Genomic DNA, 25,225 nt, shown 5'->3' with positions numbered 1-25,225 from the left:
ATATACTTTAGGTAGAGGGTTGGCGTGGTTCCGTTCACACTACATTGTCGCCCTTCGTCCATATCAAATAATTCATCACAGTATATAACGTTTGAAACTGATGTTTCGCAATCTAGTATTCATATCGTTATCTAGCATGTCCATGGTGGACTTTTTTTAGTTTTAGAGCTGTTTTAGCATACCACCTTTGAAACTCTCTGGACTAAAACACGAAATACATGTTCTACTTTTAGAAGTTTCACTTTCAATTACCAGTATCATATACTTTGAGTTATGATTATTATCAGTTCTTTTGTCTGGATAACATAGGCCTACAGTTGAAGTATAAAAGTAAGTGTAGTAATGCCTTTAATTTCTGGAAATAAAGCTACACAATATGGCATTTTCACGGTCCACCAAATTTTTTATTAACGTTTACTAATCGCGCAAAGTGTTTACACCGTATCCTATACAACTTCTCCGTATTGCTCTTCGACTAAAGTAAGGGCCTTATAATATGGGGAATGACGTCATACCATGCTATTTTCTAAAACGTGCTGTTCGAAAAAACAGAGGATTAGCATCGTATTTCCATATCAATACTATCATTTTCATCCCATGATGTGGACGAATACTATGCTATCGAAAATTGGATACCTGCTGGTATGCATCAATATGAATCAAGCTCGTCACCTATCGCATAGCTCAATTTGCACCTTTTTACAATTCATGTTAACGAATTAGGATCGTTTTCATAACTACTTACTTACTTGAGTACTTTTAAAGTCAGTCAATTCTACTTCTACTTCAAGTAGTTTTGGGTTGCTTATGGAAGAAGTACTTCTACTCGTACTCGAGTAGATTTTTTCGTCGCTACTTCTACTTCAACTTGAGTAGATTTCTTGACTACTTTGACCACCTCTGCTTTTAATCTATCTGAGCCTGAGTTGCACCACAAAATGTTTATATTAGAATACGGTTACCATACGTCCTCTTTTAAGAGGATTTGTCCTCTTTTTTTGACTTTTTGGAAAGTGTCCTCGGAGGACGCCGAAATATCCTCTATCATGAGAATTTTGGTTAAATATAGGGCAAAATTCGACTGAGATAAAGTAAATCAGCACTGAATTAACGCTCCGGCGGCTATTTCGGAAGCTCATCCGAAAAGTTGACCTTTTTTAGTCAACCAACTGATAATGTGACAGGAAAACTGTATTTTGGGAGCTGAGCCAGAAAGTTGACTTTTTTTAGTCAACCGACCACGGAGTGCAAAATTTTTACCATTTTTTCTGGATTTTCCTCCGGTATTGCAAGTCTGAAAATTTGGCAAAAGCGTCCTCTTTTCAGATTTCCAAAATATGGTAGCCCTATATTAGATAGGCTTCATGATTTTTAAAACTAAATGCATCTGCAAGAGAAATCTGCAAACCTACTGATCCATAGCGCCCATTCTTATGTCTGCGCACCAGAGATGAGCAGATTTGGAATTTCCATGTCCTAATCCAATCCAAATCCGAATCTTAAAATCCAAATCCAAATCCTAATCCATAACTGTTTCATATTCAAGTCCATGTCCAATCCTAATCAGATTCCAACTATAAATTCAGGAAAAATACTAATTTATGCAAGGGAGGGATTGGAAAATTTTCTTTCACAACCAACGATTGCCTTGATTCAAGATAATCTAGTAACCATAAGTGCATTTAAACTGATCTACAATTAAATAGTATATTCATATTGAAATGAACCCGAATATTTTCGGCTGACACTCGTCAGGGGTAATCGTCAGCAACTAGTAGAGAATTGGAAAGAACATTGTATATCAACAATCGTATCACAAAATATGACGTCACCAGCATGAAATTTCGAATGAGAGAGCGTTCAATGTACTATTTTTAGGTGATACACGAACTCCTTTTGTTGACAGAGTTTTGGTTGGTGTATTTTGATAAAAGTTGATTCCAAGGCACACAAATGGAATTGTGAACGGCCTCGACCTACGATTCGAAATCGGTCGTCTCGATAATTATTCGCACAAATCGGATTATCCAACAGATGTTTGCCGATGGCAGAATTAATTGCCTTTGATCGATCCGCATCAATCTTAAGTGGATGAGTTAAGGGTGAGCTTTTCACATCGCGTGACGCACGTGTTCTGATAAATCATATTTTGTGATACGATTGTTGATATACAATGTTCTTTCCAATTCTCTACTAGTTGCTGACGATTACCCCTGACGAGTGTCAGCCGAAAATATTCGGGTTCATTTCAATATGAATATACTATTTAATTGTATATTGAAGTTCTGTACCTCCAAGAAGCTCTTTAAACTGATCTGAATAAAGTTTGTCGCCATTCGCCACACGACATATCAATATCCCAGAAAATAGATAAATCCAATCCAAATCCTAGTCCGTTCAGAAAAAATCTCTAATCCTAATCCAATCCAAATCCGATAAAATTTCACAAATCCTGTTTTTTCAAATCCTAATCCTAATCCATGCTCATCTCTGCTGCGCACTGTGCGCAGCATTGCCACCTTGTGTAAGATTCTCTTCATATATACACGAGTTGCCGTTTCCAACGCCTGCATTTGCATTTCGCCGGTTAGCGGCAATGCTGCAAGATGCTGCTCTACGTTGTGAATAATGACCAGTCTGGTAGCGTGGTCGGATCGGTTTGTATTGAGTTTGTCAGGCGTTGGTCGGCATTAGCTTGCTTTTGGGTTTACCTCGGCGGTGTCCACTGACTTATTCTTCACTTCATGGGTTTGATTGGTGTGAAGTTTTTGATTCATTCATTAAACCAGAGGTCTCAAACTCAAATGTGCTCGCGGGTCAGTTTTCCAGTTTTGACGACGCCGCGGGCCGCAGCATTTATATGGGTATTCTATGTCTATCCAAGTAGGCCTTATTTGGCGGGAGTGAATTGTCATATTGAAAGTGAGCCAATCCAGCAGACTGACAGTAAACACACATCGTCAAAATGTGATTTACTCTTGTATCAATTTAGGCCTGGCACGAAAAGAATCATCGCATTTATAACTATTTTAAAAGAATTGTTGTTGTACTTGATATATATTAATTCTAAGACATAGACACCATATGGGCGGACAAATGTATGATGCCATAATAAAAGCTATCGGGTTATAATTTTGCAACTACTATGAATATTTTGAATTTAACAGATTGATTATAGAGACTGATCTGATATCAAAACATTTTTAGGTTGAGCGTTGTAATTGCAATCCGGGATTCAGGTATGCTTCTGATAAGTATGCTATTAATCTCATGGCCAAATATCTTCAAATGGGACCAGAAAAAAAATATAAATATAATATAAATATATTAATGGATGTGTTCTAGTGATTGGAATGTCGGAACGCCGAACGACCCATTGTTGTTATATCGTTGGGGCGTACCACTACGGTACTCGGTACCTTCAAGTGGCCTTGATAAACATGGTTTAGCGACCAAAAATGTAACTAACAGATTGCCAATGGTTGTCATAACTTTCTAGCTTAGTTAGCGAAATACCAAGCTGCGACTTTCTGATCTATTACTATTCCCCTGATACGCGTTTAGTTTGTTGCGTTCATGGTTCTAACAAATTCACGGTATTCCGAGTCACTCCGAGTTGACTCGAGTCATTTTCATTTTGCCATCGAGTTAGCCCGAGTCTAAGTAATTCTAAGTAAGGTCGCGTTCAAGTCCAACTCACAAATATCAGTCACGAATCGTCTAAGGGTCAGGTTTTGTCATCATGATGTGGAAATGTGGCGAAATAGTGAATCTTTCACTGCATGGTAGCGTTTGCAATTGATGTGATAGTGAAGTTTGATGAATAGTTCCCGGCTTTCGGAGCAATATAAGAGGGAATTTTGACTTTATAACCTGAAAAGAGATATGTGACACTTATATATTGTCGAATTATTAAAAATCTAAAATGTTGTCGCGGGCCGCAAAGGATGCTCTGGCGGGCCGCATGCGGCCTGCGGGCCGCGTGTTTGAGACCTCTGCATTAAACCATTCTATTATGAACCACTTGACGAATGCAATTTTATATAGGGCCAGGCCCATAATTAATTGACGAATTTGATGTTTATTCGGCAATGACCCTACTAATTCGGATTGCAAAGTCAAAATTCTCAAGAATCGAAGCTCCTGGCAGACAAGTTATGCAATATATTTTTCAGAATCTAATGCCAGACTGTCATTCGCCTGTACTTATTTTCCGTAAATAATGTCTCTAGGCGAAGCATTGGACGCTCTTTTGAGCGTGGTTTATCCAGCAATGCCCTTATCGGAGTTCGTAAGGCTACTACCGCCGGGATATTGGTCTCATCCACACATATGTATGATCTACAAATGCGTTTTGATCCAAAGGCAAAAGATAATAAATAACTTCAAGTGCTACGTTGTGAACGAGATATCCGAAATTAACGCCTCCAAAGAGCTGATATTGATGAAAGATGTTCTAGCACTGCTTGAGGATCTTGATAAGAGATTAGATGAGGCAATATCGATATGTGCATCAGCATAATAGTTGATTGAACATCATCATCATTTTATTGAAATGAAATCAAAACTCTTGAAGAAAATATATGACGAGATCCAGCAATGGTGATGAATGCAAAATAAGTAATGGTTGCAATGTCCTTCGTGAATACCAACTATATTTTAAAGATGTAAAAAGCAAGAAGTCTTCGGATTCTTATATGTGTCGTACAGCAAATATTGAATGTTTTTGCATGCCCTCCTTGCATGTTATGTATTTTTAAATTATGCGTCCTGCTTATTGGATTCAGATTCTACTATTTCATGAAAGGTAGGCCTATCTCATTTTCTGCTGGTAAAATATACTGTCTTAGCCTACTGATATTGCTAGTGTTGATATCATAAAATACAAATAACTGTTTTTCGCTTTTAGTGAAGCCATTGCTTTCCTGTATCTACGAAAGCAATGTACTCAATTTGTGTGGTGTACAATCTTTTACCTTTGTTTTAGCGCCAACTGCCATTTAGGTTAGTTCAGTATATCATCTTTGGATACATAACTGCTTAAAATGCGTTTCTCATGACAATAGTTCATGTGGACTGTTCATGCTGCAGTGATGTTATGCAATGTTTTTTCTCTTCAATTACGAAACTACTGTTTTCTATTTGATTTTATAATGAAGGAAACGCCTCAGAATTTATGCACTTGGTATTGCTGTAATTTTGATGAAAATTTAATACTCTGATTTCGTACTCGTTTACTACCGCAAGTAACATGCACTGTCAACCGATTTTCCTCCAAGACAGAATAACCCGAATACAGTTATACATTTCATAATGGAAATATCTTGTTTTTAACAGGAGTTCCTTCACTGTATCATTGTTTCGTTAGCGTTTTATAGTATGGCTGACAAAGATTCTTCAAATTTTGGAATTGTATATTTTCGTCGCCAATGGAGACTATTTTGTATCATGTTCCATAGTGTCAAGTCGGCCTCAACAATCATGTTTTTGTTCTTAGTACTGCTTTCTTTGGCTCGTAAGTATTTTATTTACTGTATCATAGTCAATAATAACCGAACATGCTATAGACTACCGTTTGGTCGCATTTTGGCCGGAGACCAATATACAGGCCTATGACTTCATTGCTTGGGCATCACTCATGATGAGCACTTGATAATAATGCAACTGCGATAATGTGTGATATCCCTCTATGCATGCCTGCAACTGTTCACTAAAAATAAGTACAGGCCTTTGCCTTGTCTAAATCTGATGCCAAACTTAGCTATTTCCCAAGGCTCCTATCTCGGGCTAAGGTATGCACGTTTTAGTGTGATAGCCAGAGTGCTCAGTATTTTGCTAAATGGTAAACTACTCACAGAGATGGTTACTGGTCGGTAACAAAGTAGTAGCTTACTACTGTCTGGAGTAGGCTACCCTACTAAGTACATCTCGCTTACTGGCACTAATTACTCAGGCGGGTATGTTTTCAAACTACTTCCACTTATACTGTCCGGTTTCTTAGGCAAAACTACTGCTGGATATTTTGACCAACTCTTGTTGGTTGTTACTCGACTTCCACCACTTCGAGTAAATCCAATTTAATCAAGCTATGTCTTGTGGAAACAGTTGGTGTAGAGCAGGGTTGGGCAATTATTTTTGCGGGGCAGGCCAAATGTGAAGCAGAAAATACGATGGCGGGCCAAGACGTTTAGACTATGTTCTGTGGCGTGCAGTTTTAGTTCTAAATTGAACGCAGTGAACTACATTGTTAACACCAGCTGCTAAGTGGATGCGTTATTATTAGGCTGCCTCCCTAGCAATGTTCCCTCTTAAGCTGCGCACGTGCGCAAATGCGCAGTGCTGACACGGTCTCTGCGCACAGAAAATCTAAGTTGCGCACAAAAAATCCGAAGTGATGACCTTTTTTTTAGTCGTGACGCACTGTTGTCCAAGGGTCTGCGCAGTGAGTTGGTGAGTACGCACAGACTCGTCAAAAATTAGAGGGAACATTGCTCCCTAGCTGTGGAAGGCTTGGTAAAATAGTCTTGTTGTTTTGCGAGCTTCTCTAGCAGGTCCGCGTCATCAGTGTATGTATTCACTGCATGATTTTTCTCACCATGCCAACTCAAATTATATTTCTAGACATAACATCATTTGTGAGTGAGGAGGTCAGCTAATCACGTGTACTGATTGCATTATATTACGAATTAGGACTCAGAAACGTATGATGTAACAGTTTGAAGCGCACACATGGCAACAAACGATATTTGAGCTTGAATATTAAAACAGCGACTTGTTACTTTAATTGTTACAGCATAATTTGCTATATCGACTTTATTTTGAAGCTCGGTTACTCAAATGACGTACGTAGGTTACATAATCACTATACATGAATAAACTAGACTTCAAAGGAAACTTAGTCTCGGATCAGTTCGTTCAGTGGTTTTTGTCCATACATTAACATTAATAAGTAGATTCAAATCTGAAGTGGCATTCTACCTGAATGCTCTGTAGTAGGATTACTTCATTGCTTGTCACTGACTGTAATAGTATGTTACTTCCTGATAGTCTTTAACTCCTAGCTCAGAACTTGCTTAGTAGCCTATCTACTTTTTCTATTTCTCCGTGAATGTGAGTGTGAGCACTAAAGACTCAAGTCACCATTTTACAGTCCAGGTAATCGTGTATGAAGCTGGTCTCATTCCATCAATGTACTTTGAAGTATTGGGTAGAAAAGACATCGATGCGTTTCGTAGCGTTGCTGTCTACTCAATGGAAATTATCATCATAAATGCTTTGGTGAGTGCTGAAACCTTGCCGCTCAGCTATCGCTAACATTGCTCCGTTTTGAATTCAGATGAAAAGCAGTGTCACGTACCTCAGTCAACTTTTGTACGTGAAATGGAGGGGCATGCTTTGCAATCATATACATAGGAAATACTTCAACGATCTTTGCTATTATAAATTGAATATAATGGAGCCGAATTTGGATAATTTGTGAGTGAGAATTTGCGATAAATATTTGTTGTTACACCTCGCATTATTTGTAGAGGAATAGCCTACATTTCTTCTGGTGTGTGTAGCCAGAGCTGTGTATTTATTTACACCCCATTATTTGCAACACGGCCTGAATATGTTTAGAGAGACTCTTTGAGGTACCGCACAGACCTTCAATATACAATTGAATAATATAAAACAAATAATACATTGCGATTAAGTGACCCTTTGCCTTGATTATTCAAAATTTTATGCCTGTAATGCCACATTTGTAGATGCAATTGTTGATAAACAATGTTCTGTCCAATTCTCTACTAATTGGCAATGATTAGCCCCAATAAGTGTCAAATATTAGGGCTTATTTCAATATCAATATATTATACAATTGAATATGTTTCGTTAATATAAGTCCACATTCAGGGTTTTTGTGTTTCTGCGTGTCATCTCAATTGTAACCTTGTTTTCAGAGATCAGAGAATCGTGCGTGACGTGAATCTGTCTTGTCAAGAATGGAGTACGTTAATGTCCAGACTGATCGTTACGCCATTTACAATAGTATATTATTCTTACCAATGCTTCGTTAGCACTACTCCGCTGGGTCCAGTGATCATTTACGCCTACTTTATCGGAGGCACCATCATCAACAGATTTTTAATGTCACCTGTAGTCAGGACTACAATCACAAGGGAAAAAAGAGAAGGAGATTTCAGGTGGGTCGTGGGTGGAATCATTCTCGATGGTTGTCATTACGAGAGTAGAAAGTTTGGTGTGCCGGTGGGATAATCTGGACTCTATCGAATCTTACAGTGGCTTTGAACGGAATTTGTAAGCTATCACTTGAAATATCTCCTTCAATCCTGGTTCTAACCATGCTTCCTGAAAATGCCACATTGACTGAACAAATTGGATCAAATTCTGCAGCAACTGTCACTCTAAGCTACACTGTTGTGTATTGTCACTTCACAATCTTAATCGTTATTCCTTTGCCCAATGGTGGATATATTCAAATGGATAACACTTTCTTGAAAAAAGTTACTTATCAGTATGTCTGATCAACTATTTTTTTAGGAAATGCATTCTTGTCTGCTGATGTATATTTGTCTGGTACATTATTGATGTTGTCTTCAGATTTCAACATCTTCAAGTCCGGGTGAATGCCGAATCGATCGCGTTTTACCATGGCGCTGAAATCGAAAATCACAAGTCTAACTCCAGGTTCTGAACTTTTTGTGCCGTGCAACTCTGATTTGATGGAACCCTGTGTTTTCAGAGGTGCCACAATTAGTAATTGATGCTCTGTCAGTAGCCAAATGCCAAATCTCCCACTACCTGTGACTAACAGAAGAGTAAATACAATTCGCGTATTTCTTTTGCTAATACCTCTTTCCCGGATTTGTATATAGTTACGGTTACCGGTACCATATTTTTGTAACACAAATTCCGGACGCTTCTTAGCGCCCACTAGCGGATTTCAAAATAATGTATGAAAACATTGTCGATCAATATGACGTCACAGCAGCAAAGCTTAGTCTGTCGACTAGAGGTGGTCACGATCCGGTCAGGAGTACGTGGTTGTGTGTTGTAAGTTGTAACCAGGGCCGAAGCCACATTTTTTTCAGCCCCCTCCTGCCAAAATCTTGGGCCAACCTTAGGGTAATCGATGCAAGTTATGGGGGCTTACTATATGCATCTGGTTTCTACATGCATGTTACATGATTTGAATGAATTATGTCATTAATATTGGTTCTTCCATATATTACTATATACCAGTGATTTGATCCTCTCTCTGCCCACATGATCAGAGTTTGCAGTAGAGCTGGTGGAGGATTATGACTTCGAAAATGCAAGGAGCGTAATCGTACATCGTTAAGTCATGTTCATGTCACACCGATAAGATTATTTACCAGCCTAATGCCTGTGCGCACTGCATCACTGAGCTATCTAAACACCTCACAACCAGTGGTTCCCGACCTTATATGGTCGCAACTCCATTACCAATTTGAAAATGTTCCGTGGCCCAGTTCAAAATTTGAAAAGCTGATTACTAATTGAAGGTCAACACATTTGCCCCGACTTACCCACGGCCTATTTTAGAAGCTGATTACGTTCAACATCTTCGCGAACCCCAGAATAAAGGCAAACTACCCCCAGGTTTAGAACCACTATCTTTGAATAAAGCATCCAAACGGCCTAAACCAAATGAATATAGGGGGGATGGGGGAATTTGAGTATATTTTCAAGTTTGAGCAGCTGTCATTTTCATAAACAGTCAAATAAAAAGGTGGCTGGTTGATATTTGTTACATTGTATGGTTGAATATTCGGTTGCAAATTAATTGAAGATTCAATTTGCTCGCAGTGGAAAAATATTGTGATTTTTTTTTTACAAATTTGTATACTCAATTTACCCCAAATTGAGTATACTGTCTAAATTGTACTTGAAGCAAGCCTTATCCCCACGTTATACCCAAATGACCCATTGTATGGGAAAACTGAGTATATTTACTTGTTTTTAAAAAAGAAACTGGAACAAGATCTCTTATTGTTGCTTAAACAGAAACTTTTTTAGGAGGAACAGCAGAACGAAATAATTAGATGTCAAAGTTTCACTAAATGTTTGGATTCAAATCAAATTTGACAACCCCTCTTCTTTCTGAAATTGGTGCTTTCACTTTGAAAATTACTTCATTGAATGAAATGGAAAATATTCTCCACATGAAATTGATGTCATCAATGTTTCAGGGATAGGAAAATATGCAACCCGTTGGTTGATGCTATGTTCATACCAAACAAAAAATTACGTTCGAATGTTTCACCGCCACCCATCATATTTTCCACCTGCCCCAGAAACTTTGTCTGTCTGTATTGTATAATGAGCCAATCCAACTCGTTGATATCCTTCCTCTTTCTGAACTATTTCAAATTCCCCAAGTCCATCTCAGAACTGTACTTAGAGTGGCTACTTCCTCCTCATAATCGTCACTGACCACAACTTCATTGCTCTTGCGTTTTAGCTTTCATACATTCTCCTCATCTTAAAGTCTGGTCATGCTTTCTTCTGATGTCAGCACCTCACCAGTTATGGCCTGATCAAGTGAACGTGCCTTCTTTTGGCATTATGACTAGCTAAATACTTTTTGATTCTCTTTTCATTATTTGTGAGACTGCTGTGTAGTAATTGCCCGAGTCACTTTTTAATCTAGTCACTTTCTTCGACTGATTCTTGCTCTTGTGGCTACAATTCTCTGTGTTGTTCTAATTAACTTTGTTATGAGTGCTTCATAGGGAATCCCTGACTCTATTATAACAGCTCTTTCCTGTCTTACTTTCTTCTTGAAAAAGTTCTCATTTAGTAGTATACTCAATTTAACCCACCCCTAATTTATACTATACCCGAATCACCCCAAAAAAATATTCTTCAAATTAAAACTTACTCTTACCACCATTGACAAAATGCATTGCCATCAGACTTGTACAAACTACTGAATTTTCAAAAAGCGCAACTATAACTATAACTAGAACTACTCAATTTTTAAGACTCGCAACTATAACTATAACTAGAACTACCCAATTTTCAAATTACGCAACTAGAACTAGAACTAGAACTACTCAATTTTACAAACTCGCAACTATAACTAGAACTAGAACTAACGAAATTTAAATATCGGCAACTAACTAACTAAAACACAACTAACTAAATTTAATTCTCAATCAACTCATTCTTTTTTATTTTATTCGAATTCGGCGTTCCAGACTTGCACATGAACGCCGATACAGCCAAATTACTGAAAAATCAGACATACAGAACTTTTTTGTAATCAGTACAGAATAAACTAAACCATTTTCTGCAGCGGTTATACTGATTGCAGCGAATCAACATGAGTCGCGAAAATGTTTTTCCGTTGAATTTTGCCCTCTTTGGGGAATACAAAATCCCAGCATGCGAGAAAGCCCTTCCACTGGGCGCAGATATCGCAGTCATCCCAAGAAAATCATTCGCCAAGTTCCGTAATTCTGGCAAGTCGGTCATATTCCGCCAACAGTTTAGCACATTCTGACCCAGGAGTAGTCGCTGTTCCCTGGCATACTTTTTCACCTCATACGGGCCGGATTTAACTTCAAGCGGACGACACTGACTTGGAGGTAGAAAGTTGAAGAGTGAGATTTTCGGTTACTTGTGAGTTGGAGAGCCAGGAGGAGACGACCCAGGCAATTTCTGCAATTTCCTTTGTAAAGATACCTTGGGCGAATCCAGATCGTCTTCTCTTTGTGCCTGGGCAGGCGTGGTCAGCATCATCATCACGAATCAAATCTCGTAAGTTTAACAGACGCGACAGCTTAGTTCCGAGATAATACTAGCGCACAGCAGGAGATCACTAGTTCACATTCCAATTAGTAAACAACCTCAGCGGGAGATCGCGTGTCCCTGCGCACTGTCGATTGTTGTAAATTTGCCAAGTTATCAGTGAACTCGGCATAATCAATGTATTAACTATGATCCAACAATGAGCATTTGATCCTTTGTCATGATCACATTAGGAACCCTCAGTAACCTCACTTGTCACGCGAGGAGAGTTCTTCTCGCGCAGGGCAGGACACACGAGTGTTTTCTAGTTGTTCGGCAACTAATATTTTTTTGAAATGCCCAACTAAAACTAGAACTAGAACTACCGAATTTTCAAAATCTGCAACTAGAACTAGAACTACGGAATTTTCAAAATCCGCAACTACAACTAGAACTAGAACTACTAAAAAAAATGTTAGTTGACCGTCCACTAACTAAATGTTTAGTTTGTACAAGTCTGATTGCCATACCTTGTAGTATGATCAACTATCACAAACTTAAGCAATATTTGGATATGCAACAACCATTTTTATGCTGTCTGCAAAGAAGTTGAAAAGTGGTGTCAAAAATGAAAAAAAAATTCACAAACTTTCAATTCCACGTGGAAGCTATAATTGGCCTTTGATAAAAATGGTTATTAGTCTTATCCAGAGCTTACATAGTGAGCTAATGAATAAATGCAAAACTGCGGAATTTAAAGCAGATATGTTGAGAAAGCAAAAGTTTTTGTCGAATGTACTCAAATTCCCCTACCTACTCAAGTCCCCCCCCCCCCCCCGTTATCTTGTAATTGCGATTACAATTAGTCTTATTTCTGTAAATGAATGTAATTATTTTTATTTATTTATTTTTGATCGCAGTTTTTGCGAGGATGGTAATCCCCATATTAAAACCAACATATGTAATAGTAAATCGAGCGCAACGCGAAGAAAAATTTGATGTAGCGTAAATCTGCCCCAAAATAATATTGTTTATGTTGATTTAGGAAAAAATTATGAGCTTATTTCAAAATACCGGACATTTCGGCATATTTTAGAAATTCCTCCCAGACGCAGTTGTAACAGTGAAATTCCGGACATGTCCGGGAAATTCCGGACGTATGGCAACCCTAAGTTATGTAGCATATTCCATTTGTATGACTTTATGTTTACTCGCGAGAGTTATAATGGACTTAACAAAATTTAGACAGGTACTTTTGTACTTTGCTAAAAACAGTCCAGTTTATCTGGTATGGGGCCTTTGTAGGCAACATAAAACAGGGGTGTAACCAAATCACAATCTTCCGAGTCACTGGTAAATCTAACTTTTATAGTTTTGACTCGAGTAGAGTCAAGTCATTTTCAATTAACTACCGAGTCAAATCCGAGTCCAAGTCACGGAGTAGAGTGCCGAGGCTGAGTCGAAGTCATTGTGTTGACTGTTCAGTTCCTAGTTAATGTCATGTGAAACCCACTTCTAACAACTCTGCTCGATGATATCGAATGCTTGTCATTTATAATTTACTGATTTTCCTCACTTCCTGGTAGCATTTTCAAGTACCAGTACTGATAGACGAAATATTAATATATTGATAACTTTACTATTCTTCGAAATTAAAATGAAATGCCTGTTTTGGTAGACCCAGTCTCGAGTCATATGACTTGGTCCGAGTCATACGCAATAACCCGAGTCGAGGCATTTTTCATTTTCAAGAAAATGACTCGAGTCAAGTCGAGTCTTCACAAAATCGCAACTCGAGTCGAGTCATGACTCGAATCATTACAACCCTGACATAAAAACCAGACTTGCCACACTTGACACCCTGGCTCCTAGTTCTTCTATGCTTATAAAGCTTCTAGTTCTTATATGTTATAGTAAAGATAAAATGCTTTCTCCTGAAATTCCAATTGGTGTCCCTTCGCTTCTTAGTTATCGGGAAACTAAGCTCCAAACTGCCATGTTTGCAGTCCGCTCATTTGCCTAGGAATCATTAGAAATCCAGAACTTTCACATATGTTGGTCAGTTTCTTTTTCATTATCATATTTCGACCAGATTAAAACTCTATGGTCAATATTTTATCTCTCTCTCTGTCTAGGTTACTGTCACTTCTGGACATTCAGAGGACGTTATACGGCTGGTCGTTTTTCTTGAATTCGTCTGTCAACATTTTCGATTATGTCGGCGGCATTCTGAGCTATCTCATCATAGCGATACCGATATTCGGAGGAGAGTACGATGACTTGGCGCCTGAAGAATTGAGCGCTTTAATCAGTCGGGTAATGACTTTGAATTAGTTGCGATCTGTAACGGACAGGTAGTAAGATAGAATACTGTCGCAGTAGCGCCACAAACTTCTATTCAATTGCGAGTAACCTAGTGTGTATAAAGGACTGTTCAGTGTTCAATAACAGTGGATGTAATCTACAACTATAACCACCTCCGTGCAGGTAGGCAAAACTTTCTGGAGTAGGCTACTCTAAAAAAGTTGAAGTAGTCCTTTATTTACCATGACCACCTCTGGCATTTTCATGGTGCTAATGTCCGCTGTTTACTATACGAGTGCCCACCGACTTTTGTAATTATGTTGATTTGATTTGATCTGAAAAGATCACTTAATACATTAATACTTGATACAGATTGATACCCTGAGCAAAGTCCAATATTGAATCGTTGTTGTAGGCTTCGTAATTCTTACATTGCAATGCTTGAGCTTTCGTAGCGCAAGTCCTTATCTCAACTGATAAGCCGAGTATTGTCACAGAATGCATTTGTTTGTATCTACCTCATCTACTCATTTTCACAACTGTTTGATATGGCAAGGATTGTGAGCGACATCGCTGGACATACTCACAGGTAAGGCTTGTAAACTGACTGATGCTATTTGTGTTGTATCATAATGTATTGTCTCGCAATTTTTGGTATACGAGCTGCTTACAAAATGTTCTACTTACTAGCCTACATAGCCTATTGTGTATTCATAATCGTGAGCTCAAGACAGTCTAATCAAACATTACCAGTTTATCTTTATCCAATTTAGACCTGGTGATTTTCACGAAAGGTGATAGAATTCGCAATCCTTATAGCCTTGGATTTTACGAGTGAAAGCGAGAACCAAAGATTTGGTCCTAACTCGGTGACGAGGATACTAGTTAGCGATCACTTGACTCAGTTGTTTGCTCATTCCCAATGACCCAAGCATCAGACAAAATTCACTGTAATCTGATTCTCTGCCACATATAACAATCAAAAGATGCGATGGATGATAGGCTTACATCCATTTTTTGATGATAGCCTACCCGAAATGATATTTTATAATTTGATAACTTTGTTTTGCGCTCAATGCACTGCTCTGCACATCCTGACGGTTTTCACCAGTTCATGAGCTTTGTTAGTGAGTGTAGAAGGCCTGTGAGATTGCTTTTATCATTATTGCAGCCTCTTTCGTAAGGGTTGGCGTGAACAAAACCGTGAATATCCCTATGTTGGAGTCTCGAATTTCAGTGCTTGCGTAAGGTATGGCACTTTCCTGCAGGGTTGGAGAATTGCTCGAAAAATTTGACGGCTATGAGCGAAATTCAGATTGTGACGGGAAACACAAGTTTGTCACCGACTCGGATGCTGAGATACGGGAGAAAAATTCGTATCAAGGTCATTCCTATGATAACGAAGAGTGAGTGTGACGCAGACTTTGTTTCTGTTTCGACGCTTGGCTTCTTCACGACGCCTGTCGTTTGCTCACAGCTCTGACGAAACTGGTGAAGAGGCCGATAAATTGACAGAACTCCCAGGTACAGGCCGGACGCAAGACGTGTTTATTGAATTGAACAACGTAAGTTGGACTAGATTACTTGTGCCATAAGCCGGCTCCCAACTCTTGTTGTATGATTTCAAATTGTAATTCGGACATCAACACTGACCCGAGACATTAGCCGGAGTCAAGAGAGGATGTGGCTACTCTAACTCCTACTCACAAGTCTTTTATGAAGGGAATTGCGACTCAGAATCTGATTGCCATTGAATTCAGCTCTTGTCAACCTCTAATTGTAAGCGTAACCTACCCTAACCCAATAATACATTGATACATACATACCATGATACCATGTATGGAGTTTCGAATTGACAATTCACCCTCATGTTGAGCGAAACATTCATTTTCAAATTTAATATTACTATATTGAAGCATCACACTTGCATGACTGATTCGATTACCACTCATTATGGCACCTCAAACATTATGAATGATCGCAAAGTTCAAGTTTGTATGTAGTCATTCTAGTCAAGTATATCAAGGATGGCTACCTTTATTCTGACCACATGAAAATTGATACCAGCTATATGTCACATTTAATAAAGTTGGCCGGCTTCGTTCGACCATACTTATTTCATTGCCCTTTGTGAAAATGCTGTAAGTGAATCACTACTTAATAGAATTGACGTTTCCGCTCTGCGTGGCTTTGCACTGTGTGTTTCGGATGCTCTGTCACTCACAATCGAAATTTTGAAGATTTCACAACGGAAAGAAAGTATCGAAACTATAATTCACGTTGATAATGAGGGGCGTATTCGGTGCTCGAAAAATTGTCTCTCATTACTCGAATCGAGTCATTATTATTAAAAGGGCCCAAATTAAAGTTGTAAGTGTGAACAATATTTTGACAGCAACCAATTTCTTCAAAAGTCGACTGTGTTCGAACTTCGGCTAAAAGATTTAACGAAAAGTGCCATTCCAATATAATCGATCTCTGTGATACCGAGGCAGCGCTTCATCGTTTCTTGACATGCAGTTCAGATATGGTGACTTCATGTGGATAATGACTGGTGCCAAGATGTTCTTCACACGTTAAACCTTAATTTGAGACCACATCATATTTAGAACGCCATACCCCATTATTAGTCGATCCGAATCAGAGTACTCAAATCATTGTGGCCAGTTCTACTCCACACAGCCACACTCATAAGCTACAAATCACATTAATCGCAAACAACTGACAAAATATCTGTTCAGGTGACTTATTCTACGCCAGACGGGGCACGGGAGCTGCTCAAAAACTTCTCGCTGTCTCTCGCGTTCGGGCAAAACGTTCTTATTACCGGAGGAAACGGCTCCGGCAAGACGTCGCTATTTCGGTTGTTTTGTGACGTCTGGAAGCCTTCCGCGGGCACCGTGAAGTTGAAATGTCACACGGGACGCGGTGGCATCATGTTTTTACCTTATAAACCGCTATGCACTGATGGTACTTTAAAACAACTCGTGAGTGGGATTTTTTGAATAGCGCTTGTGAACGGGCCTTATAGCAGGGGTCACCAACACGGGGCCTGCGTGGTCATATTTTGCGGCCAGCGACAGGATTTGAGATTTCGGCAGAATGCTTAGAAAAGGAATTTGAAATGCTGAAATTGATTTCAGTTTGAAAACACTGTTGTTGCTGTTCAAAATAAGCTATTTTCGTGTCCAACATCACAATTCCACAGTAGCGAATACGGCTTTGGTGATGGTAATAGCATTTCATGGAATAGGAATAAACTGAAATGAATGGGCATATTGTTTTGACGTGCAATGGCACTGACACTGCCCAGATTGAGACGCTTGGAAATCGACTTAGGTCTGCCCCACAAGATCAAGCTTTACGAGGAGATAGTTTTCCTGCTAATAACGTGCCTAGATAACGCCAACATCGAATATTTAGTCGCTGAAAAGTGCTACAATGTATCGTGCGCAGCTCATAGTTCAAAATAGAATGAAAGTGATGATCACGATATTTTTTGTTGCATTTGTATTTCTTTAATAAAATAACTATGCCCGTCGCCCATGTTGGAGAGCACGGCGTTGTACTGACGTAAAGTTTTATAAACGTGGTTGTTGAACTGTGTGGCGTATTTTGTATCGATATTGAATTCGTGCAGCCTGCTGCCTCAACGAAATTTGAAAAGCGGCCCGCGACCAGTTTTGAGATGGCGATCCCTGCCTTACAGGGTGCTAATATGTAAATTATAATTCTCAACTCCCAGTGAGAGGGGGCATATAATTTCTGTACTTGAAAACTTTGTGTCTCTCTACTCAACTTGAATTGTTTCAATTTATACTCAATTAGGATCCGAGTACTCAATCATTTTTCCCCAGACCTAGATAGTAGATATAGCCGTACCAGGTGCATGGGATTTACTCACAATCAAACACTAATATGAACTAATCCCTATGTTAAGTTATAAGTACGAAATGAATTCGCGGGATTGAGAGATTTACTGCTGCGTTACAGTGTTGGGATCAAGTCACTACCTTCGAGTCACGAGTCATCTCGAGTCATTGCAGATTTTGACTCGAGTCAAGTCAAGTCAAATCGATTTTCAAAGGTGACTCGAGTCAAGTCAAGTCACTCGTTTTTTGGAGGTGACTCGAGTCAAGTCAAGTCAAGTCACGAGTCAAGTCACAATTCAAGTCAAATTGTATTTTCGATGCATGAGTGATGATTCAAAGTCATTACATGTTGCTAGCCATGTAAAAGATAGAATAATTGATCATTTATCTTGAATCAAATACCGAATATCTGCAAAAAGACGTTGAAACTGTTAATAAAATACGTGAGTAAGTGTACACTGTACGTACAGCTACATGCTACAGTCAGTTAATATCAGCCAAAATATAGGACCTAATACGAAGCTTCGAGAACTTAAAACAAATTGAAATGGCAAAATAGCCTACACTATCCATCTACACATCCGTGAGAATATAAACGCACAAACTATATTTGTTCGATTTAAATCATACAAAAGTGAGCACTGCGAAACGTATGCATTGATCCGTCTAAGAAACAGAGACACATTGCTATTTAGATTATTATTATTCTACTACTACAAGGACAACGTGAGCTGTGATTGTTTAGTTTGCGGTCAATTTATTTGTGACATACCAATCGAGGATCAGTGTATCGCACAATCAGTGAATGACTGGTTGCTCTCACAAGTGACACCGGCGTATCTCGAGCAATCCGAACATACACAAGATACAGTGATTTATTCGACAACGTTTACTTGATGACTTGAAATTGACTCGTAAATTTTGCTCCGAGTCACGAGTCAATGTACATTTTTGAAGCTCCGAGTCAAGTCAAGTCAAGTCATTTTTCCAAAGTGACTCGAGTCAAGTCAAGTCATACGAAAAAGTTGACTCGAGTCATCCCAACACTGCTGCATTATTTGATAAAGTGAAAATATTTTGTCAAGACCACATGAATCGGAAATCTTTCCATTCCAGGTCACCTATCCCAGTATGGATGGTTGCCGCGGTTACTCACTGTCCACGGACCATTCGAGAATTATGGAGGTGCTGGACGAGGTCGGTCTCACCGATTTGATAACGCGGGCGGGCGGATTGGATGACAGGTTAGAATGTGTGCCCCCGTGCGCGATTCATAAGTTGGTAATATACAATTGAATAATAAAGTCGTATTGAGATAAACCCGAATCAAGGGTAATTGAAAGCAATTAGTAGAGATATCAATAGAACTTTGTATATCAACAATCGTATGAAGGTTCTACAATGTTCTTTTCAATTCTCTACTAGTTGCTGATGATTAGGCTACCCCTGACGACCGTCAGCCGAAAATATTCTGGTTTTGTCCCTTTCAGAGTGTCTTCAAAGCAGAAAGTCAGTTGAAAAAGTTTAATTGCGACTTGGTATCTGAGCACTGAGCAGGCATCTCTGTTTGATTTTCCGGGACACGGAAAAACTTTTTTCACCCAAGATTGCCGTAATGGACATTGCTACCTTCAAATGTTCCGATGTGAGCTGTCGAAGTCTACCAAAATGCAAACACTCTCATTCCAGACGACGGTGTGCAAACACTGAATAGGCTTGCAATGCCGCACAGACCTCACACCTTTACAAAACAATTTTTCTTTTTTGTATCTGAATATGCGATTTCTGTCTCTTAAAAGTACACACACATATGGTCTGACACAATCCTACTAGGCGATTTATTCATCCATTTCAAGTATTTAATGCAATCGACAGGGAAGAAGTGAATTGGTCCGACAAGTTGTCGCCTGGTGAAATGCAACGGATATCCTTTGCGCGATTGTTCTACCACGAGCCAAAGGTCGCTGGTAAGTTTCGTCGTATCTCCAATGTTACGTTACTGCGCTGGTGACACAAAATGTGAGCGTTTTAAGATATTGTGTAAGGTAAGCAACGATGAAGTTAGTTTTCCGGAACCGGGGCGGCCAGTTCAGGGATAACGAGAGTTTTCTTATACAACTATGGAACTATTCTACTTCATTGGCGGTTTGAAGTGCGATTTAGCTAATATTTACCAGCATTTAGGAATTGCAGAATGAAGTCGAATATTTTAGTACATAAAAACACCATTCTAGTTAAAATGAAGTGCTTAGCCTGAGACGAATAAGTTACCGCAGCCGTAACCAAAAAACTGGGTGGATACTATCAATTCAAAAACCTAGACCATTTAGACTTCCATTATCCATACTCCTTATGTAACAGATGTTTTTTTACCTCATCGCCTGTCAATTATCAAGCAGAGCGAAGGTTTTATGTGTGTTGTGTACTATCTTCTTAAGGTCTGACTCTCGAAAAATTTTTGTGTATGCTGCTTCGTATTCTTCCTCCATTACCATTCCAATGTGTATGCTATTTTAGAATAACACATAATTCAGTCAAATACAAGAGTATTTATCGTTTAGCACTTCTTATCTTTATTTCCCAAGGTATCATTGAAATGTAGTCTGATATTGTTGAAATTCGTCTGATACCAATGTTGGCAATACATTCCCACAACTTTGAGTTGTGATTTTGTTGAGCATCGGTAGGATAAAGTCCTTTATATCAATCTCAATATGAACGATATAGTTTGACACAGCCTTGGTCTCTGTTGAGCCCAAATTTTATTCTAAACTTGTTTTCGTGTTGCCTTGTCTTCCGAATTTCGTTGCACTCTATTGATTAGCGTATTTAACATAATTTTTTTTTCAGTGATGGACGAACCGACTAGTGCTCTCAACGCCAAGGTTGCCGAAAAGCTATTAGATTTATGCAAAAAGAAAGAAATCACTTGTATTACTGCCGGTCACAGTGATGGCCTTACCCAGGTTTGTTGTCTGGGTTAACCTTCAGAAACTAGCGGAGAATTGAAAAGACATACCACCAGATACTAAATTACATGCATGAAAATTCAAGTAATCGTGGCGAACTGATGGCTTAAGCTCAGTGTGCTATTTTTTATTCATACACAAAACTCCTTCTGTTCACACAAACTAGGTTGGCGGATTTTGATTAAAGCTGACTCCAAGGCACATAAATGAAAGAATGAATGGCCTCACCCGACGACGTGAAATCTGTTTTGTCTGAGATAAGGAGTCTTTCAATCCTGACTGTCCACTAAGTGACTCGTTTTGCTTGTAACATCATCGCAAAGCGGCAATGATATTATTGGAAATGTCCTTGTCAAGTGCAGCATCATCAGCTACATTCTGTAGTTGGGGGAAGTCTCAATCGAATATAAAATGGTGATGTCTGTGGGCAAGCGATTTGGGATCCGTTAAGTGCTAAGCATGCTGAGGTGGTCAAAGTAGTGAGGAATTAAAAAAAAAATATAGGACTTGAAAGTACTTATTAGATTCCCTGGAGGAGTCACATACTTGTGCAGTTGATTGGCGGTAGCAACTTTCGAATATGCAAGATGTGTCTTCGCGACTTATTGCAAAATGACCGATGACACAACAAATAGGTGCAATTTTGAAAAATGTATTTAGGTACTGCGATATACTGGGGCTATTTCGACCAGTTGTTATGCAAACATGTCCGAAAACTACTTCATAAAGCAGTTTTTTCCCAAGCTTTATTTGCACAACGCCTCCTTGGCCAACAGTCTAGGTGCCAAACTCCCTCACCCCCTTGCATCGATATAAAGTTGTGTTGTTTATTCCTCACACAAATGACGTTTGCGCTTATGTCCTTTTTAGGTTGATATATTACGTCGGCAGCACACTGCACGCCATTTCAGAGTCACAACTCTGTAAAATCCCAGGACAGACACTATCATCGAATAAAATCGTGTTGGCCAATTTCCCTTCAAATGAATGTTGTACATCATTGTGATACATCAGGCCTTTAGAAATTCACCATATTCGTTAAATAGTTGTTTATAAATCTGTGTAGGCCTACAATAAGGCTCGCGGGCTAAGAATTCTGTTTTGCCAAAATGTGAATGCTTCAAAAATTCAATATCGCATGCAAAAGGAAAGTCTATGGAGACGTTGGTGACGATTTCAGATAGAATGTACCTTTTACGACCGCGAACGACGTGACCACATATTCCTATATCTCTTCCTAGCAGTGTTGGGATCAAGTCACTACCTTCGAGTCACGAGTCATTCCGAGTCATTGGACATTTTGACTCGAGTCAAGTCAAGTCAATCGATTTTCAAAGGTGACTCGAGTCAAGTCAAGTCAATCGATTTTCCGAGGTGACTCGAGTCAAGTCACATTTCAAGTCAAGTTGCATTTTCGAAGTGTGAGGCATGATTACGTCATTGTAAGTTGCTAGCTGTCTGAAATACAGATTGAGTGGTCACTGATTCCGAACCGATGAACGAATATAGAGGTAAATATACACGCTAGAAGACGTTGTATCGCTCACATATACGTAGAACTGTTGCATGGCCTCAGTTAATAGTCACCAACCAAAATACAGAATGGAGAAACGAAGTGATAAGATTTAATACATTACCAATTTAAAAATAGATATGATACAATTCGAGCATGCGCTAATGGTCGACGACAATATAACGTATATTCGAATTCAATTTCAATAAAACAAGAGGTTTGGTAAAGGTAAAAAAACAGAGACAGAATATACACTTTGTTATTTTATTACTTTACTGTACTACTAGAGTTTACGACAGTGTAAGCTTCGATCACTTTGTTTGCGGTAAAAATATTTATGAGAGAACAATCGAGGCTCAGTAAAATGCTCGATCAATGAATGATTGGTCGCTTTCCAGGGTTATACCAGCATTTCTCGAACAATCCGAACATATGCAAGATACAGTGATTTTTATCGACACCGATTACTTGATGACTTGAAATTGACTCGTGAATTTTGGTCCGAGTCACGAGTCAATACACATTTCTGATACGCCGAGTCAAGTCAAGTCATTTTAGCAAAGTGACTCGAGTCAAGTCAAGTCATACGAAAAAGGTGACTCGAGTCATCCCAACACTGCTTCCTAGCGATCAAATATAGATGCCGTATTAATTAATGGATTTCCCATACTGACTTCTATAGTTCGTCAACAATACCGGTAATCAGAAATCGTCAGATTATATTTTCATCTGAACAAGACACGCACAATGTACACTGCGATAAGACACAATGCGATGTAATGAACCGATAGGAGAATGCCGAACGACCAGCTGTGGTTGCAGTTGTAGTCTCTTAAACTGGCATCTACCGTGGCCTAGTGCCCGATGTCACAGTTCCTTTTTCGATGTTCGTCTCTATTCCGCGGCTCTTTCCATTCTTTGTAAGAGCGCTCTTTCATCGAGTCTCTTTCTCAGCTTTTTTTGTCGCCGTAAGAACAGCGACACGGAGGTAAGGAGCAAAAATAACCTCTGATGCCTGTGCGGTAGCCGCTTATTGTCACCACTACGCTATCACCCCCCTGCATCGCCTTCTTTTTCACCAACTGCTCTAAAGCGTACAGTGTGGAAGAATGATTGCCACATATGATATTAGCCCCGGTCATTATAGAACAGACGCCGTGGTATGTGTGAGACTAACTCGGCGCTTTCGACAGTCAATATTTCGGTTCGGTTTATTATTAGCAAATTTCATCAGTTCAATACCACAAAAATTGTGATACAATGAAAAATAGGAAGGTGTCGAAACGACTTGAAGTAGTCTTTGGAATCAGACAGACTTGGACAACTAGATAATTCTAGTTGTCTAATTTCGCTAAATTAGAGCGAAATGCCAGTAATCTAATTCTAATCTAATTTGTGAAATGTTTGTATGCTCTAATTCTAATTCTAATCTAATTTGTGAAATGTACTTATGCTCTAGTTCTAATTCTAGTCTGATTTGTGAAATGTACTTATGCTCTAGTTCTAATTCTAGTCTGATTTGTGAAATGTTGCTATGCTCTAATTTTAATTATAACCCAATTTACGGTTTTCCTGAAAATGCCTCTTTTTCCGAGGCATTTTGTAGCGAAAATATCCCTCTCACGCAGGGAAATCCAGTGCCAAGCTACCATCGCATTGCTTACAACGTACAGGTACAGTCATAGTAGTTATTGTGTCGAATAATAGCCATGCTGGCATAATAGCTTGTAGTCTGCGAACAACATGCTAGTTTTTATGATCACAAACAGACCGACAGCAAAGAAAAAGAGATAGTTAACACAGGCTTATTCACTTTCATGCCCTCAGCCACACCAAAAAAAGAGGTTGATTGCTTCAGCATGTGTAAATACTTTATTTCGCATTCTTTTGAAATCACAAATCGGATCGTCACAAAATGTGACCTCGAGAGACGCGTGTTAGTGACCCCTGTTATCGTGCAAAACGAGCCAAGCTTGATGTACAGACGCTCACCATTCTCTTGGTTATTTTAATGCACTGTGATGTGAAATGAACTTCATTGTTTGCTGTATTTATTTATCAATCATAATTTCATTCAATTTCAAGTTTTTGAGAATTCAGTAATTCTAATCTAATTCGGAAAAAATGTGTAGCTCTAATTCTAAATCTAACCTAATTTGGAAAAAGCTGAGGATATCTAATTCTAATTCTAATCTAATTTAAAAAAAGTTGTGGACCTCTAATTCTAATTCTAATCTAATTTGTAAAAAACTGTGTAGCTCTAATTCTAATTTTAATCTAATTTGAAAACGCTGAAAATTTTCTAGTTGTCCAAGTCTGGAATCAGAAACTCACCTTTCTCTTCATCGGTCATGTTTTTCAGCATCACGACGTCTGCTTACACCTGAACGGAGATGGAACGTGGAGCTACTATTCCCTACTTTAAACTTCGCCTTTCGTACACTTTACCTATCTGTGCAATTCTATTTTAACGATTCGCAGTTTCAATTTTTAACTGAATCATATTAAACCGACGTCTCATGGTACCTTTTTCTGTTGCATAATTGTTCCGGAAAAGGCAGTCTTGCCACCAGGGGTAGGCACAATGATTCGAGTTCCTGAGCCTGAATCGAATATCTATTCTAATGATTCGAATCGAGAGAGAGAGTACTGACATACGCCCCTCGTCAAGAAGAGATAATTTATCGACGAGAATTATAGTTTGAAGCAGTGGTTCCCAACCTGTTTGGATATCGGAGCCGCATTTCAAACTTCTGAGTACGCAGTCGAGCCGCATGAAAACACTCGGGTAAGCTACTTACAGCGAA

General features: G+C 39.0%; 1 protein-coding gene across 2 annotated transcripts; it reads left to right on the top strand.

Moving 5' to 3' along the window:
* The first annotated feature begins 2,848 nt into the window (after positions 1–2,848).
* On the top strand, positions 2,849–24,943 carry LOC145450955 (lysosomal cobalamin transporter ABCD4-like). Of its 2 annotated transcripts, XM_080329443.1 has the most exons (14): positions 2,849–5,515; positions 7,151–7,278; positions 7,337–7,476; positions 7,944–8,186; positions 8,605–8,691; positions 13,896–14,076; positions 14,562–14,653; positions 15,333–15,470; positions 15,542–15,629; positions 16,806–17,051; positions 19,053–19,180; positions 19,812–19,903; positions 20,787–20,902; positions 24,781–24,943. In XM_080329443.1, exons 1-14 carry the CDS (start codon positions 5,380–5,382, stop codon positions 24,841–24,843), a joined length of 1,878 nt encoding a protein of 625 aa, XP_080185569.1. In that variant the 5' UTR covers positions 2,849–5,379; the 3' UTR covers positions 24,844–24,943. The 2 variants fall into 2 exon arrangements, with proteins under 2 accessions (XP_080185569.1, XP_080185570.1); XM_080329444.1 differs by lacking the exons at positions 2,849–5,515; positions 7,151–7,278 and having other exon boundaries at positions 7,382–7,476; positions 7,944–7,990; positions 8,061–8,186.
* Positions 24,944–25,225: the final 282 nt, after the last annotated feature.

The sequence above is a fragment of the Botryllus schlosseri genome, chromosome 11 (assembly GCF_051294905.1).
Source record: "Botryllus schlosseri isolate E-star chromosome 11, Bs_hap1, whole genome shotgun sequence".
NCBI classification, from domain to species: domain Eukaryota; kingdom Metazoa; phylum Chordata; class Ascidiacea; order Stolidobranchia; family Styelidae; genus Botryllus; species Botryllus schlosseri.
Note: the sequence above shows the minus strand (reverse complement) of the source record. Positions and strands in the feature narration are given on the sequence as shown.